This window comes from Lissotriton vulgaris, chromosome 1_1, assembly GCF_964263255.1.
Source record: "Lissotriton vulgaris chromosome 1_1, aLisVul1.2, whole genome shotgun sequence".
In the NCBI taxonomy this organism is placed as follows: Eukaryota; Metazoa; Chordata; class Amphibia; order Caudata; family Salamandridae; genus Lissotriton; species Lissotriton vulgaris.
Window position 1 is genome coordinate 4,190,221 of NC_141685.1, and position 18,273 is coordinate 4,208,493.

An 18,273-nucleotide genomic window follows, 5' to 3' on the forward strand; every position below is an offset into this window, starting at 1 on the left:
TAGAGATTCCAACAGGTCGTTAACTAACTGACCATGTTGAATCTTAGTCCCATGGGACGTAATGAAACCTCTTTCTTTCCACAAACGGCCAAAACTATGGGCCACGCCAAATGCGTACTGACTATCTGTGAACACATTCACTCTCTTTCCCTTAGCTAAAACACACGCTCTTGTTAGAGCTATTAATTCTGCAGCTTGGGCAGAATTCTGACTCACTCTTGCAGTCTCCACAATCGTTCTTAGAGTCGTTACCGCATAGGCAGCAGTCACATCACCATTCTCCAATTTAAAGCATGACCCATCCACATTCAACGTGCCATCTGGATCTGACAATGGAGTGTCTTTTAAATCAATTCGTCCTTTTGTCTCTTCCTCCGTTCTAAAACAACAATCATGGGGCTCGGAATCACTCGACTCTTGATTAGCCGGCAACAACGTTGCTGGATTCAATACATTACATCTTTTGATCTGAATATGACTTGCTAATAATGTCAGCTCGTAACCAGATAATCTCACACTGGTAAGGTGTTGCGTCTTGGTTCGATTCATGAGTGTATCCACAGCATGAGGAACCATAACCACTAGCATGTTGTTCATCACCAAACCAGCAGATTGTCGAATGGAAGCCGCAGCTGCCGCTGTAGCTCTCAAACAACTAGGTAACGCTCTAGCTACCGGATCTAATGTTGATGAAAAATACGCACAAGGGCGTTGTTTATCACCAAATGTCTGTGTCAGAACACTCAACGCGCAACCTTCTCTCTCGTGAACGTAGAGCGTGAATGGCTTGCTGTAATCAGGTGTACCTAATACAGGAGCTGAACACAATGCATTTCGTAACTCAGAAAAACTCTCCTGACATTCATCAGACCATGGCACCGGACTCGGAACATTTTTCCCAGTCAAAGCTACCAATGGTTTTGCTAAAAGAGAAAAATTTGGGATCCACTGTCTACAGTAAGAGGTAATACCTAAAAAGGCACGCACTTCTCTCTGCGTGCGAGGAACACTCATCTGCGTAATTGCTTTTATTCTCTCTGGGGTCAACTTCCTTCCCTCCTTTGACAAGAGATGACCTAGGTAGGTCACTTCTTGGCAGCAGTATTGCATTTTCGAAGGTGATACCTTATGATTCAAATTAGACAAATGATGCAATAACGAAATCGTAGCTGCTTTGCAAGTTTCCTTGTCATCGGCAGCCACTAGAAGATCGTCTACATACTGCACTAAAGCAGAGCCTGGAGGAAGGACAAAGGAATCTAACTGACTTTTTAGTGCTTGACTGTAAATAGATGGGCTCTCACAATAGCCTTGTGGAGCGCGTTTAAATCTGAAACTTCGACCTCCTAGACAGAAGCTGAAAATATCTCTGCTTTCTTCGGCTATCGGAATGCTGAAAAAGGCATTCTTCAAGTCGATGACTGAAAACCATGTGGCTGTAGCAGGAATCAATGTTAACAATGCCGTAATGTCTGGTACTACAGGAAACTGCGGGACCACAATCTTATTAACTTCTCTGAGGTCGATGACAAACCTATACACTGGAGGCTTTGTAGGATCAGTTCGTTTTAAAATCGGTAATACAGGACTGTTACAGACATTTCCTCTAGTTTCTTCAACCACACCTTTTTTAATCAAATCTTGTACAATCAATAAAAGTGCTCGTTCACCTTCACTAGATATTTTGTATTGAGGAATTCGTGGAAATTTTACATATGCTTTCAAAGTGACTACATATGGTGGTATTTCCAAAAGGCCTACATCATTAGGACCAGTCGCCCAAAGAGTATCAGGGAGTGAACGCAGCTCTGGCGGGAGTGCATCCATTGACAAGTACATCGGAGAGGTGATTCTTTTGCCCAATGTAAGCTGTACTCCTTCCGGAGAACAGTACAATGTCGCATATAGGCGTTTTAACAAGTCTAAACCAAGCAGATTTTCATTACAACCTGTCGTCAAAATTAGGGGTGCTTTCAATTGACACGGTCCAACAGAAATAGACAAAGGACCAGATATGGGGTTATAAACAGGGGCGCCTGAAAAACCTACAGAAACATTTGTTGAGCCAGACAAAGGTGCGCCAGGGAGTTTTGCATGAATGATAGAACTTTTTGCTGCACCAGTATCCAACAGAAACGGTTCGATTACACCTGACGTTGCTACTGCGACATAAGGCCCACTCTGATCCACTGGAACTGATACTACTCCCTCTCTCTGTCCATGGCTGTCCTAGTACCCATTTTGCTGAAATCCCTCATCCACTTCACAATAGTCTTCAACAAGATACTGTTGAGATCTATTTTGCTGGGCAGACTGTCCATTTCGTTGATCAAAGTGATTGGAAGGGCGATCATTCGTCTGTGGAGGCATAGCACCTCGCCCTCGACCTCTAGAATTTTGCACAAAACCACCACGACCTCTCTGAGCTGCTGCTGCGTTATTTTGCGCTAAGACTGGACACTCATTCTTGTAGTGACCCTCTTTCTTACAGTACGCACACTGATTCCACTGATATTGAGGCCTCGGTGAACTATAATCTGTTCTTTGATACGAGCCCTGTTGCGTATTAGTCTGACTCGTACGAGGCGGATACGCCTGTTGCAAGAGAACTTTAGTCTTTAAGTCTTTCGTTTTCTTATCTGATTTTTCTTTCTCCTCTTTATCCCTATTTTCATAATACTGTGCAGTTGCAAGTATTTGCGCAGTTGTAGAGACAGCCCACGCACTCTCGGAATCTTTTAATTTGTTGCATAGCTCAGGTAACAAATTATGTACGAACTTATCGACAAACAGTCTCTGTCCTCCTTCTGTGCTCATATCCTGACCACTATGATCTACAAAAGTCTCTTCGAACCTCGTGAAAAAGTCGGAGACACTTTCGTCTTTCTTTTGCCTGCATGCGGACAACTTGTCCCAATTAACACGCAATGCGGGCATCAGAGTCTTCATTAAGTCGATTATCCTACCTGGAAGATTAGCAATTAGAGGTTCGGGTTTTGAACCACCTATTTGCTGACCATCCGCTGCAATGATAGCTGCCCAATCACCACCTAGGGCAACTGAATGATTCTCTTTACGAATTTTAGCCCAAATTGGTTGTGGAACTACATTACCAAATAACATATCAATGTCCGCCAGATTCATTACACAGGCCTCAACTGTCTGTGTTAATTCTTTATAGTATCCGGCAGGATTTTTACGCGGGTCTGGCAAGGCCTGTTTCACTGCTAGCACTTCGGCTCGTTTCCATGGAATGTGTATCCACACTCTTTGGAATTGGGCCGGAGCAGCAAGAATACCATTCGGTACATCAGCTTGTACAGCTTCGCGCCAAATTGGAGGAACCTCCCTCATTGGATATTGGCGAGTCTGCTTCATCTTACTTTTCTCTAAATCTCTTGGTGAACGAAGTGATGGATCACTCCTATAACTTAAAATCAGTTCCATCGCTTCTTCTATATTTTGACCTACTATCATTCCTGCAGCAAACTCTTTCTGAACCTTAAGTAAGTCTTCTAAATTTGATTCAACATCATCTTCTTCTACTTCCTCACGTAAAAGCGAGCACATCTCATCAAAGACATACCGTTGCGTTGGTTCCTTCCATTGCATAAATGTATCTAGTACATCTCTCGTACTATATCTCCTACTCTTCGAAATCCATCTGAGAGCCGTGGAATCTAAAATTCCCCGTTCCTCAGTACTCGGAAGCTGACTACGTCTTTGAACAGAGTCAGAAGTAGGAGTCTTAATTAAAGTTTTATAGAAAGGAGACAGAATGCTAGAAACAGAATCAGTGATTCTTCGACGAACAGAAAGTGGAGTCAACACACTAGCAGACGCAGAGAACACAGTAGAAGTAGGAACAGATAGCGGGACAGTAGGAGTATCAAGGAAGATAGTTTGCGGAACAGTAGGTGTAAGCGATACAGATACAGGTATAGAAGTCGGCAATCCAGGAAGAGGAGGTGCCGTAGGGACATTCACATTGACCACAGGAGGTACAGGAGCTTGATTCTGAGGAGCAGGAGCAGGAATACCGGGTTGTCCAGCAACCGGCAATTGAACATTCGGTAAAGGTGGAGCCGTAGCACCTTGTGCATACGGTGGAGGTGACCTTAACAGATAAGACAACAAAGGATCGTTTTCGGGGTCCTCCAGTATCTTAGCTGTTTTCGATGGCAAGGCAGGATAGCACTTGTCGATCGCTAAATTATGCTCTCTAATGGCCACCTCTATGGCCTTCTCAGACTCGTTGACTTGCAGCTGTTTAGCCGCTTGTTCTAAAGTCAACTCTTCTTGCTCTTTCTGTTCTTTCTTCAATCTTTTAATCTCTCTCTGTTTAGATTCTTTTCGCCAGTAACGGAAAGAATCAAACATTGCCGGCCGGGCTTTCTTCCTAAACAATTTCGCTTCTAAATTATCAAGGATTTCGGGTTCAAAACTACCATGCAGTGGCCAACTAAGGACACCATCCTTTTTCGTATAGCGGACCCACACCTCATTATAAGATATAGGACCCACACCATGTTTACAGTACAAGTCGTATAAGGGAGTCCCAATCGGAGGAACCAGACATGAGTCCTCCAATCGTGAATCACTGTTGCAACCAAAACACAACAACATACAATTTCTCTGACTTACCATTTTGCAATCCGGAACACAGAACAAATAAAACACGAGACAGATATGTGCACCTGAACCAAGAACTTAGGCCTACCAAAAGCGAACTGATGTATCGATACCCAAAACTAAACCAAATAGATTATCGTAACCAGAACAACGAATGATAATCTTACGAAACCAAACCAAACCAAGAACCAAAAAGGATTTTAACAACCCTCACGAAGTAACCAACTAGCAACCACTAAATACTTAACTGAGGCACTGAAGACGTCACCAAGGAGAAACCCGTCACGTTTCGCCGTACTAAGGACTGCACCTCGGGTCCAAGACAGGGCGACGGTCAAGGCAACGGACCACTGCAGCCGTCCTGAACGGGAACCCTCGTGGAAGAGAACTTCGGGCCACTTTTGCGATATGCCGGGATCGATGAAGTGGGGCGCCTCCCTCAGGAATCTTCACACGAAGCTTCTCGAACTCTTCAGGCTTTTGGACCGGTACCGAATGACGTCGCCCCACGTTGGGCGCCAATTGGAGTTCTGGACTTTTTGGTTCCGTCCAGAGGTGTCAGGGAACAACACCCGAAGACCCCGGAGTTCCACCTGCCTTGGTGCACAAATAAACAGAAACACGGGCTTCTCGATGGTGGCGTCAAAGACCAAAGGTTTATTACTGCAGGGACACAGAAGTCACAGAAACCACGCATGGGCAGTGTCTAGGAGCCTGTTCGATTTGTACATAGAGGGTTGCTCCTTATATACAAAAAATTGTGCTCCAGGCAAATACTTCACATGTTAGTACATTCCCAAACCTTTGTGTCCTAAACAATAAATATTTGGTGTTACACAGGAACTGTCGATAATATCTGATGCCAAACATTACGAAGAGGGGTTCCCACTAGTTCATCACAATCCCTTGTCAATATTGCATTCAAGAGCTGGACCGCCTCATCGTAAATTTCGTTGCCTCCCCCTAATAAAGATTCAGAAAGAAAGGAACAGAGCCAGGTGTGGAAGATAGAAAAGTGGGATAAGTGATGTTTGTGGGTTGTAAATGGGCAAGGCTACCGGCTTCGGCCGCCTAATCATGATCGGGACAATGGACACGAGAACCAGTTCGGTAGGGCTGGCCTCAGGCAGAGGAGGCAGCCTTTGTCGAGTCATGCAGCTACAGCGTGTTCTGTTCCAAGGTGCACGTGTCACTTAAAGAGGTGAATCGTCGGCTAAGCCTACGTGTCCTTAATTGAAATGAAGTGATCAGAGGTTATTGCGTATGTGAGGGCAAGAAACACAAAATGGCCGCCATGATCTAAGATGGATGCCATGGGTAGATCAGAAATGTGTTTGTAACAGGAGTACTCTTGCTCGTAGCATAGCGAAAACACCAGGATATGCTAAATGGATCATTTGCGGTTCGCTGATACCAATATTATGTATTTCCGACGATATTGAAAACACGGGTTCAAATCGTCACGGAACCTCACCTTAGACAACACCCTCCTTCCCTTCCTACCAGGTAATTTTAATAATGTTTTGTGTGCAACATGTGGCTCATCCTCAGTATAATTTTCTACCTTTAATTTAATTATTTTAATTTCAATTTTGAAGATAACGGGCCTTTCCGTTATATATTGTTTCGGGACTCTTTGAGACCATTTTAGTAATTAGTCTCTATTCCATTATGCTTAGGAATCAGCCCCATCAACCCCCCTACCTTCCCTTCACGTCCTGACGAAGACCCACGCAGTAAGGATCTACTGTCCTACATCTTCTGGGTCGAAACGTAGACAGTTATCTACACCACGAACTCCTAACATTAGCATGATGTACACAGCAGATTAGGAGTTCTCCTGCTATGAAAATGTTTTGATGTATGCTTATTTTATTTGACCTCTCGTATGGGGATCAATTGCATTTATGATTTATACTCGTGGATTTATGCATATGAGAATTTTGATCAGTGATGTACAACTATCAAAAATGTTTTTTTCCACTGCACCTTTTCCCTTTCCCCTGTGGGCGCATTGAATTTGTGTATACTACTACCGATTTACTGATCATTGAATGGTTATAACGGTGCAGTGAAAATAAAAAACACTGTGGACCCTCATTTGTTTTGGATCAATCTAACTAAATATTGTAATATTCAATAATTGATTTTGTGCTTGGTCTGGGACCCCTTTATATACTTAGAAGGTTCATCAGACTATGAACAAATGTATTGTTATAATCATTATGGTCACCATTTCTTGCACAAATCTACAAATCCTAGAAACGAGTTAATGTATAACCAATGGGAACATTTTCCAACGCCACCAAAGGGTAGCTCAAAAACATTTACTAGAATATTTCCGTACCTTTCAGGGTTCAATGTATCTAATGCTGAATCATTTTACTTTAGAAATGTAAACAAAACAGGCATGAAATGTATGTTGACGAATACCAAACACATTTATTCTGCAGCCTTTCATGCTCAGCTGTACAAACTAGGTTTTGACTTTTGGAAAGTCAACATTGAGACCAAAACTGTCTAGGGCACAAAAGATTGGCAGGTGCAGGGTATAGAAGCTATGTTTAGAGCCTGTATATTCCCTGAGCAAATTATGTTTTTGAATGACACTGTCCAACAGAAGTCTTTTCTTGGGTTAGCCAAGATAAAAGACCTGAACAACCCGTCCATACCTACACCTGATAGCAGTAACCCTTCAGAGGGGGAGGTCGACGTACATACTATTTTGCATCACAACAGAACAGATTCAGATTGGAAAAAATGGTTGATCTGGCCCACAGACACAAACCACTGTCAATATAGATTCCTGAACAAAACACAGGGTTTCACATTCACTAGGCCAGACCCAAGATATGGTCAAAGACAGCATCCAGGAATAGTAACAGCATACAGTGTAGGGAAACTGTGCCTTGAATGGTTACATAGATCTACACTCAAGGATGTGAAACAACACTCATCTGTGCTTAAAGATGGCACTGATCTTAGGGAATTCTTGCTAGGACCAAGACACTGCGTCAAAAATGCTTTATATATGCCGGTATCTATGCTGCTTATAATGAAGCATGGAAGATTAGCAAGCAGAGACTGCAGAAAGAATTCGAGAAATTGATTGTATTAATTTAGAGAAAACTCTCTCTGTGGTTGACAATCGGTTAACAACTCTGTCGTCCAGGATATATTCATTGGACAGCATAGTGTCTTCTGACATAGACATCATGGAACAGGACTTGGGCATGTTGCAACATGGTCAGTCGCAATTACGTTCTATCATGCTATTAGGCTGGACGTTGCAAAACATACTTTCAGGCCACGTGCCTTGGCATTTAATCAATACTACGTCACTATTTTCAGAATTCAATCTCACTGATAAACAGATCAAACTGGCATAGAGGGGAGCAGACTATACGGTGCTGAGCATTGAAAAACTGGAAAGATTGCCATTTACAGTTGCTGAAAAGCCATCTACTGAATGGATTATACATGGAACAATCACTCTGGCTGTTACAATTTTCCATTTTCAATATTGCCTAAAACATATCCCAGCAGGCACACATGAAAGATTGGGTAAAGAATACATCAACTTGGAATAAAAGGAAGCGACCCCACTGACCAAGAGAAGGGGTACCACAGGTAAATAAAAAATTGCTAAATTCTCTTGGGAGGATCAGAACATTCTCAATAATACCTAGTTCTCCCTCTTATGCCACTCAGTTTACCAGCTACACACATTCAATCAATAAGACCCCAGACCCTATTGACCAATAATAATACATGTAATACAACAAAAATGCATTAAAAAGATTTTTTATTATTAAAAAAAGTTTTCTTTTACCAAGTTCTCTTAATGTCAATTAGATGATCCATTTTATCACAATACATTAAAAATACATGCAAAACACAATATTGCATCCATATGATAATGAGAGACAAAGACATACAAATGCAACCTATTAATCACATCTAATATCGGTGGTTACCTATGGGATTTGTTCAATTATTTGTTTAAATGTCCACAGCCCTTCATACTCTATTGTACATAAACAAGTTCCCTGGATACAACCATGTAAAAAACCAAAGGCGTTGACGCGTTTCGGTGGTATTTTTCAGATATAAACCACCTTCTTCAAGACTACAACTATGTAACAGTCTCTCTCGTATTAAGACCCGGAAAAGTCCTTGACAATCCCAAGGGTGGATCAGAACCTTGTGTCCTTAAATCAATTTGGGCGAGGCTCCGTAGGGCTCCAAGCGCCAGTTTTGCACGGTTTATAGTATATGGGTACAACACCCCTCCTAAGATGTTTAAAGTGATGGAGGTGCACTTGAATGTCCCCTACAGCCTTGATCTTGTGTGGGAATCCAAGATTACTTTAAATATGGAGCACTATGGTGTTGCTGGGGATCCGTGAACTGGTTTGTTCATATAGATGGGATCCCAAACTGTAGCCACTTATAGTGGGAGCTCACTGTGCAATATTTCGGACGCGGTCGTCTCAGCCGTCGGTCATAGATTGTATACTCTATGGAAAATGATCGTGGGAATGTTGGGGACATTAGACAGGACAGCCATTAATTCAAGGACCCCAGTTTGCATTCTTCTTCAACATCCTCATAAAGGGCCTGCCTAGCAAAAGTCATTGGACTGGACAGCATAAAAGGATTAGGCAAAAAGCCCTGGAAAGAAAATACAGGACCACATATTACCCTACTACAGAAAGAAACAGGAAAAGGACAGGGAAAAACAGGAGTGAGCCCAATGAAACACCTCTAAGCTGGTCCAACACAAATTGAAAAATACCAACCTCGAGGGAGCTACAAAGGTTTTCCAACACCCCTAATGGTAGAGGTCAGGGAGGTTGTCAGCAGACATACCTCAGGGAATGTTTGCATTGCCACAAACTAGGCCCAATGGCCGACCAATGCCAGTTAAAGGCATATCATGAGCAGAGATTGATAAGCCTGGGCCATTTTCCAAAAAAATCTTCATCCACAAAATCAAGCTCAGACCAATCTAATTGCACCTTACACTCAGCCACAACAAAATCAGTTAGCCACCACCCGACCACAAGGACCAAATGTTCAACACACCAACAGCAGACAGGCAACCCAGCCCAACTGGGACGGCTACAACCGCAGCAAATAATAATAATAATAATAATAATAATAATCTATGAGGTTTTACTGCGCCACTTCTGGTACACAAATGCATCAATTCCTTACGCCTGCCTCACAGCAGGCGTAAGACTGACGCAGGCCCTTTCACATGGGGCTTGCCCCATGTGAAAGGACACCTTGCCAGAGTTGTGTCACTTTTGTGACACTCTCCAGCAATGCGCCACTTTTGCGCCATACGGATACGTCAGAAATACTGACGTATCTGTAACTCCTTGCAACATGATGCGTCATATTATAAATATGACGCATCCAGCATGTCGCAAGGAGGGCGCAATGAAAAGTGACGCATCGCTGTTTTCATGCAGCGATGCGTCACTTTTCATAAATGAGGCCCTTACTGTTCTGACTGAGCGGAAGCTGAAATGAACGTTAGCGTGCAGTGCAAAACTAAACAAAGATGCAGCCACCATAGTTGAAGATACAACTGGGCATGCTTGCGCTGCAATTAGGAAAAAAAATAAAACAGTTCTCATAAGTCCTACAAAAACTATTGAAGTGGAAGGAAACTGGTTGAGCCATTTAGGACGTAGCAAAAAAGAACAACACTGCAGGGTACCAATGGGAGACCAGCAGGCGGGAGGTAAGTCATTTTCCTGTACAGTAGGTTTTGCAGGCAGCAAGTGCGTGCTGCCTAGGCTCAACCTAAAAATGGTGTTCATGCCCTGCATACATTATCTATTTATCAATATCCATTCATTCTCAATTTGATCCATGTTCAAAAATGTGTTTAGACAGGAAAGCACTCCAGGGTCAGCTGGGCAACATTAACACTACCTGACCTCAAGAGAGAATTATCCGCCCCACACAGAGAGCAATACTATCTTAGTACAAACCAGATACCTATTTATTTATTTATTTGAGGTTTTATATAGCGCGAACATGACCCGGTAGGGTATCAGAGCGCTTTACAGGGATCAACACGTTGCGTACCATATAGGCATAGGCAAAATACAAGGTTTGGGTTAGGGAATTGACTCAAGTAGGATAAAAGTCAGAGCTATATACAATAACCAGTACAGTACCAAAATCAGTGAGCAACATGTCAGCAATAAAACAAGGGGAACAAGTTATAAATGGAGAGGGCCAAGCAATACAGGAGCTTATGCACAAAAACACAGGCTATGAGAAGGGGAATATGCAATAAAGGAGAGTTGATGGAGGAATGTGCTCATTAGTAAGGTTTTCCCTTCCTTTTTGAAGCACGACAATGTAAGAATTCTTCTGATGGAGGTAGGTAGATAGAGAGTTCCAGATTCTTGGTGCGGCCCCATAGAATGCTTGGTTATATGTTTTTGCATTGCGGAAGCGGAGTGTCTGTGGCGGACCAGGAGTTTCTGGTTCTCCCAGATAAGACAATTTTCTGGGCGAGGATACTTTGGGGTGTTCGTGTATGAGGCTTTGTGAGTGATGCAGGCCAGCTTGAGCTGAGTTCTGCCTTCAAGAGGAAGCCAGTTCAAGGCCTTCAGATGTGGTGAAATGTGGTCAAATTTATTTGAGCCCGATAAGAGTCTAGCTGCTGCGTTGAGGCAAGCTTTTAGCGGGGCCATAAAAGTATTTTGTAGGCCAGATAGGGTGGAGCAGCTGTATTCAATTCTGGAGATAACTAATGCACGTACTGCAGTTTTTAGGTCGGCAGCATCAAGGAAGGGTTTTAGTTTTCTCAAGTAGCTCAGCTGGAACCTGGCGATTTTGGCCATTGTGTTGATGTGTTCACGCATATTCAGGTTGCGGTCCAAGTGTCCAAAGCGATTTGGCAGAATCCACTATGATTGGTGTGCAGTTGAGTGATGTGTTCGAGTTAATCCATTCAGGGATGTCATTGGATTTTTTTGGGGGAGGAGATGAGAAGGAACTCCATTTTTGGGCATCCAAACTTCTTCCCTGGGGCACACAGAGCACAAATGACCTGTTTATGGCATTAATCAAACCACGGCCGGCAACCCCACTGAAGAACAAGAACAACCACACCCCTAAGTGAACTTTGAGATGGTCACATATACTGCATATACTTGGACTTGAGTATCACGCCAGGCAGATCATATAAAAATGTTCTCCCATGGTTTCCCAATCATAATACCAAAAATCGTTCCATCTTCACCAAGCCCAAGGCCCAACAACAACTGAATTTATATTCCCAGAGGACACATTTTTAACACTAGTGATAACCGTACCTTCTTTTTGGATAGCTTCTTCTATTGGCAACTAAAGAAAACTGAAAACACTATCCCACTTTTTCAGACACCCATGCTCCTCAATTCTGGCTCGATCAATAATCTATGCATCTATTGATCACTAAATTATATAATGAGAGTTTAGTGATGACTCAATATTAACAAGCCAGGGACAGATGGGGGCAGGATCTCAACTATCCAAGAACAGGTGATGTATGGAACTTTGGGGCATATTATCTAGATGTGCGTTAAAAAACCACCATCGCACATTTTCATATCGCCGGCTATCGCTGGATTTTTTCGCCATGATAGAGCGTAATTATCAAGGCGCATCACGTAGGCAAAATCAAGTCCGGCGATAGTCTGAGATATGGAACATTAGCGCATGAAAACAAGCGTTGTTTTCACGCGCTGTGTGCCTTGATAATATGGGGGGGTGGATTCAGCTTTATGATCCACACCCCCATGTTATCTATGCCTAACTCCTGATCAAAGCAGGCATTGGGAGACCTGCGATAAACGAGTTTATGGCAGGTCTCCTTCTCCCGACGCCTGCCTTGATGATAGGGTGTTACCACCTCCAACCACACTTTACATGTGGTTAGACGTGGGAACGCCCACCCTGCATCCCATTAGCGTTATCTATCGCCCCCAGCGCGGGGCGATAGATAACGTCAAGAATACATCTCTAACTCAGGTTAAAGACGTATTGGGAATAGTGCGAAATGAAAATAAATGCGTTTGCGACTTTAAAAAGTCGCTAACGCATTTATCGAGGGCTTGGTAATATGCCCCTTTGTTGTTTGCAGATACGACAGATTTAATTGAATAGCCGATATCAAAACTTACATTTCAAATTACTACACAGATTGCAGTACACTCCAGGCCCCATACTATAGGGGTTATAAGTGACCCGAAATGTCACAGATGTCACCATCCCAAACCCATCTACTTTCATATGACGTGGTCATGTCTACCGATAGTTGCATTTTAGGGAATAATATTCTGAATGCTATCTTAAATTTTGCCTATACAGCTGTCGCTCTAATTAAAGTGTTAATAGGTTCCACAAAATAGTTTCCTAAATCAACATGCTGAATATCCTCCCTAGTACTACTCCTGGCCAAAAGAAGGATGGCCATACATTGGTTAGGTGGACCTCCCTCTAGAGGAAAATAATGTATAGCGTACCTTATATGTTGCACTGACACCAAGGATGTATATCCTTCAACACAGCTTTTAAGGTCCCCCTTAGCTCCTAATTATAGGAGACTTACTAATCAGAACACATCAGGTAACAGACTATATACCATTATGTATAAACGAATCTGCGGAGTCACTGGAGAATGGGTCTCCTACCAGTGAGAGAGTGGCCCTTTTTCCTGCTTGTACTCATGAGGCCTAACAGGGTCTGTACCATGGTTTTTTAATTTGAACAGACTAATTAGGTGCTGTAAAACTTCATTTATGCTTGATTTGTTTAGTTTGTTCATTCATAGTCAATGCGTAACTCGAGGAGTGGGAGCATTCCCCCATTTTGGTGCTGAAGAAAGGCCTTGGGGTAGGACTTGAAACTAGTAGACTAGGCAAAAGGTGGGTCATATACCTTAAGCATTTCCCGACATCCCATATTTTAACCATCTCACCTAGGGGAGTGAATAAACTATTTTTATCCCACTAGTTAGATATTTTAATCTCCTTTTTTGTATGTAAGTAAACCCACTCCCAAATCCAATCAGTCAACTTAGGTGTTTAGGAACACCTTGCAAGCAGTGCTCCTGCGTCTTCGTTGGTAGTAGCACGTCCCTTTCCGCAGAAGGTTAGAGAGGAACCCTATGATGAAGCAGCCACCATGGGGTAACCCTGGTAGGTCAGGGTTACTTAAAAATAACGTTTATTTTCCTTCTATAATGAGGTTTTCTTTGTTCTGATTATTTAAACTAATCTGTGTACCTATGCTTACACGGTGAAGAGGATGCATGTTTTAATGTGTAAAACCAAACTCCTTGGTGTTCTTTGTTGTGGCACTGTATCCAACAGTCATGAACCTGATGGAACTGTTCTGGTGGCATAATTGTTCACGTTTGTAGGACTTGCAGGCCCTTTTCTTTTGATATTTTATAAAACAAATAAACTGCAATTAAAAAAGAGATGATCCAAGTATTGAAGTCATTCTGGAGAAGCTGCTGTAGATGCATTGTTACATGGATTCCTAAAGTCTTAGCCCATTAAATATGTACCCATTTCATTGTGTGGAGCACCTGGTTTGAAGGATGATGCACCATCAAACCCACAGGTCTAATTTACAAAGTCCTAGCTGTTGACTCTTTACACTGCTTGGGCCGAAAAGAGAAAATCTCTGTGGAGTCTCACTGTTTCCATAGCTGCTACCAAGCATCCAAGCATCCAGCAAAATTGACTTATGGTTGTTGACTAAGGTGTGGAGTCCCATCCATCCCCGATATCCATTATGACCTGCTCTGTCTGGCCTTCTTTGTCTGATCTCTTTTATCTGGACCCCATTCTACTAACTGTCAATTATCAGTCTCCAATGTTTCTCCTACACAAGTTCATCACTAGCCTTCTCAGGATTTTGCTTTATTACCAGTTGAGCAATGGGGTTTGATCACTAATGCACCTGACACCAGTGTGATGTTCAACTCAGCAATCGGCCCTTTGCCTAGTTCAACTGCTGTACGCCATGTTCAGTGCAAACGTCCATCCTTATTCCTGTAATAAGCTGTCACTGTGGTTTGGTATTATGATGTTTTTTATACATTTTTATGTTTTATATTTAATCTTACATTGGGTTAATGTATTGTTTACCCTTTCCTTGGTTTATATACTGTGGGCAGATTTATGACGACTAGTGCATCCCTTCAAATCAGCAGGGATGCGCCAGCTAAGATGCGTCACGCAAGTTTACCCTTGCGCCACCACAGATGTGCCGCATTTACAATGCAGTGCTTCATGGCGCAAGGATAAACAGATGCGTGAAGCATCTCCTTTCGGAAGGGTGACGCATTGCTGGAGTCGTGTCACAAGTGCAACACAACTCCAGCAATGCTCATGGCCTGCCCATACGCAACGTGGTGCGTCAAACCTTGTGCCTGCAGAAAGCAGGCGCAGGGTTTTGACACAGCGACGTCGGAAAAGTGACTGAATGGAATCTTGTAGATTTCACTCAGGCACTTTTCTGATGCGATCCTGCACCAGAACGCCCACATGAAACCTGACGCAGGTTTTATGTGGCGCAGGGCTTTACAATGTGACGCTTCTCCCTAGATACATCACGTTGTAAATCCGTCGCAGCATGGCGCTAGCTTTACGCCGCCACTGCATCACAGTAGTGACGCAACGGCGGCGTAAAAGTGGTGCACGGGGTTTGTAAATCTGCCCCAAGATGTTCTGTGTTGGTTACACTGTTAATGTATTGTACAATATACTGTGTAAACTTGCGCCTTGTATGTGCTGCAAAAAATTATGAAATTAAATAAAGAATTGCTGGTACTCCGACACCTAAAAATAATAATAATGTTTTTTGTTTTCTTTTGAAGACTCAATTAGAGAGCCAGGAAGAAACACTTCATCGTGCTTTTACTGAGCTAGAAAACACCATTGCGCAGGAGAAGCAACGTCTGCTGAAGAGATTGAACAGCGATAAGGAAGAGGCCATGGCGATCCTTCAGGGGAATGTGCTGGAACTGGAGAATCATCATTCCACCCTGACGAGCCTGGTCTCAGAGATCGAAGGAAAGTCACAGCTGGAGGGTGTGGATCTGCTCATGGTGAGTGTATCTTTCTAACCAGAAGAGCAACATTATTTTTCGGGTTTCCCTCAGACACAATGGAACCGTGCAAGCAGGGAGACGTAGGTGCGAGCTCAAAGGGCAGCTGCAGGCTCAGCGGCTAAAACATAAGTACAGCGGGCCTTATTTATGAGGCCTTGCGACAGTTTTGCGCTTCCGTTGCAACAGTTTTTGTAACGCATCAGCGGCGTAAAAAATGCCTCTGGTTGTGCCCTATTTACAAAATGACACATCTAAAAAGATGCTTCACTTTATAAACCCCTGCACTGCATAATACCTGCGTCAGGTATAATGTATGCCGGGGGGCGTTCAGATGCAAGCAAGCCTCATAGAACTAACGATAGATTTCACTAATAATAATCTATGAGATATCACTGCGTCACTTTTAGGATGCTGTTGCGTCAATATCTTGCGCCTGCCTCACAGCAGGCGTAAGACTGATGCAGGCCCTTTCACGTGGGATTTGCCCCATGTGAAAGGATGCATTGCTGGAGTTGCGTCACTTTTGTGACACACTCCAGCAATGCGTCACTTTTGCGCTTACAGACACGTCAGAAATACTGACGTATCTGTAACTCCTTGCGACATGATGCGTCAGACATTAAATATGACGCATCATTGGTGTCACAAGGAGGGCGCAGTGAAAAGTGACGCATCGCTGTTTTCACGCAGCGATGCGTCACTTTTCATAAATGAGGCCCAGCGTTCTCCTGGAAACACTGCTGCCACAGGAGGAGTCACTGCGAGATGGGGAGGTGCTGCGGGTGTAAAGGGACAGACGAGCATTCTTCCCTCAAATAACGCATTATGAAAGCAAGCCAGTGACGTCAGCATTTAATGGAGGTGCCGAGGAAAGTGAGTGGGCAATCTCACCCAAATGTGCAAGTGCAAGTCTCAGATTCAATCAAACAATCATGGACTTGCAAGGCAGGGCTACTCACCCGAGGTGCTGGTTCATACTTCAGTCACAGTGCAGGAGATGCAACAGTTGCTGCTTTTCCAATCTGGACTTTACATATATTCCACCAGCATGTGATAAAGACATGTGGCAATTTGCACATAATTCATAAAGACATTATTATATTTCACAGGGTTACATAGTATTTCAGATGTGACACTTAACTTTGGAAACAAGCTCACAAATATTTTCATATTCACAGGCTTCTCCATAACCCACTCCCAATTTAGCACAATATGGAGATTACAGTCTAAAATTGGCATGAGTGAATTTATTCCTTGGTGTGGTGGAAAACACCACCTCAATGCCAAAAATAGGTGGGGTGTAAGAAAAGTATTTTCGCTCTGGAGAGTAAAAATATAAAACTGTAAATTAATTTATGCCAAGGCATATTTGCATTCTCTGTTTGTTGTACATAGCTACAAAAACATTAATTTCACAGAAAATACCATTTGAAAGAAATTGTGAATCTAAAGGAAACATACAATTGTGTTATACATTCTCACTACATCCTTTAAAGCAATAAGTTCTCCCCCACTACTTAGGTGAAAATGTGTAAAGGCAAGTACCAATTGTGTTGTGTTTTGGCATGTGTCACATCTAACCAACAAAATGCTAAATTGGGAATAGAGCTGAGTAGAAATGTTCCTTTGCGGTATAGTTTCACCTCCTGATTTAGCGCTGCGTTTTAAATTAGTACTACTGTTTCTTTTTATAATTTTTAATCTTGGACGATCCATAATGTGTCTTTTTCCTCTTTTTAGGATTTTGTATGGTCTGCACAACAAGTGTTTCAACCCACTGAAATGCTATAGTATTTTTATACCCTCAGCTCTCAATTAAAATTCAGCCTCCATTCTATCTTATATTAAACCGGTCCTAAATTTATAAAGAAAGTGCAGTACAGAATATAGGGGCATATTAGCAAGGGCACTATCACCGCTTTAACGGGACTTTTTCCCACTAAAGCGACGATTATTTTTTTGCCCTGTTAGCAAGCTGTCGCTAACAGCAGTTAGCGACAGCTTGTAGGCGATAGCGAGCGGTTTGGGGCCCGCTTTGCATGTCAGCAATGTTTATCGCTAATGACATGCAAAGTGGGCGTACCCAAACTGTTAGCGACTGAAAGCAGTGGCTAGCACAGCTATCGCCTATTAGCAGGGCAGGCTGTGTGATAATAAAAGGTGCGCTAAGCACGACTATCGCCAAAAACCTAACGCCTGCTCAGACCATGACTTAACCTGTATATCCAATGGGAGGTGGATATTCAGGTTAAGTCCCCATTAGCGATATTGCCTGAATATCGCTGGATTTCCAGCAATATTCACGGATTGAGCAGCTATCGCCGGAGAGTTTATCGCTTTAGAGATAAACGTTGCTCATAGTATGTTATCTCCGCTATAATATCTGACGATAGACAGCTATAAAAAAAATGTGCTAAGTGCATTTAGCAATAAATATTGCTATTTGTTGCTAATATGCCCCATAGTCCTTAAGAGTCCCAAAGTAGGCCATTCTTCCAAGGAAA

At 42.8% G+C, this 18,273-nt stretch overlaps 1 protein-coding gene across 1 annotated transcript in view; it reads left to right on the forward strand.

Annotated features, from left to right (window-relative positions):
• Positions 1 to 18,273, forward strand: part of LOC147736928 (E3 ubiquitin-protein ligase TRIM39-like) — a 299,338-nt gene that overhangs the window by 127,785 nt on the left and 153,280 nt on the right. The window contains exon 4 of the mRNA XM_086934083.1: positions 15,536 to 15,766. Within this exon, the coding sequence (XP_086790209.1) occupies positions 15,536 to 15,766 (231 nt within the window). The remainder of the gene's footprint in view (positions 1 to 15,535; positions 15,767 to 18,273) is intronic.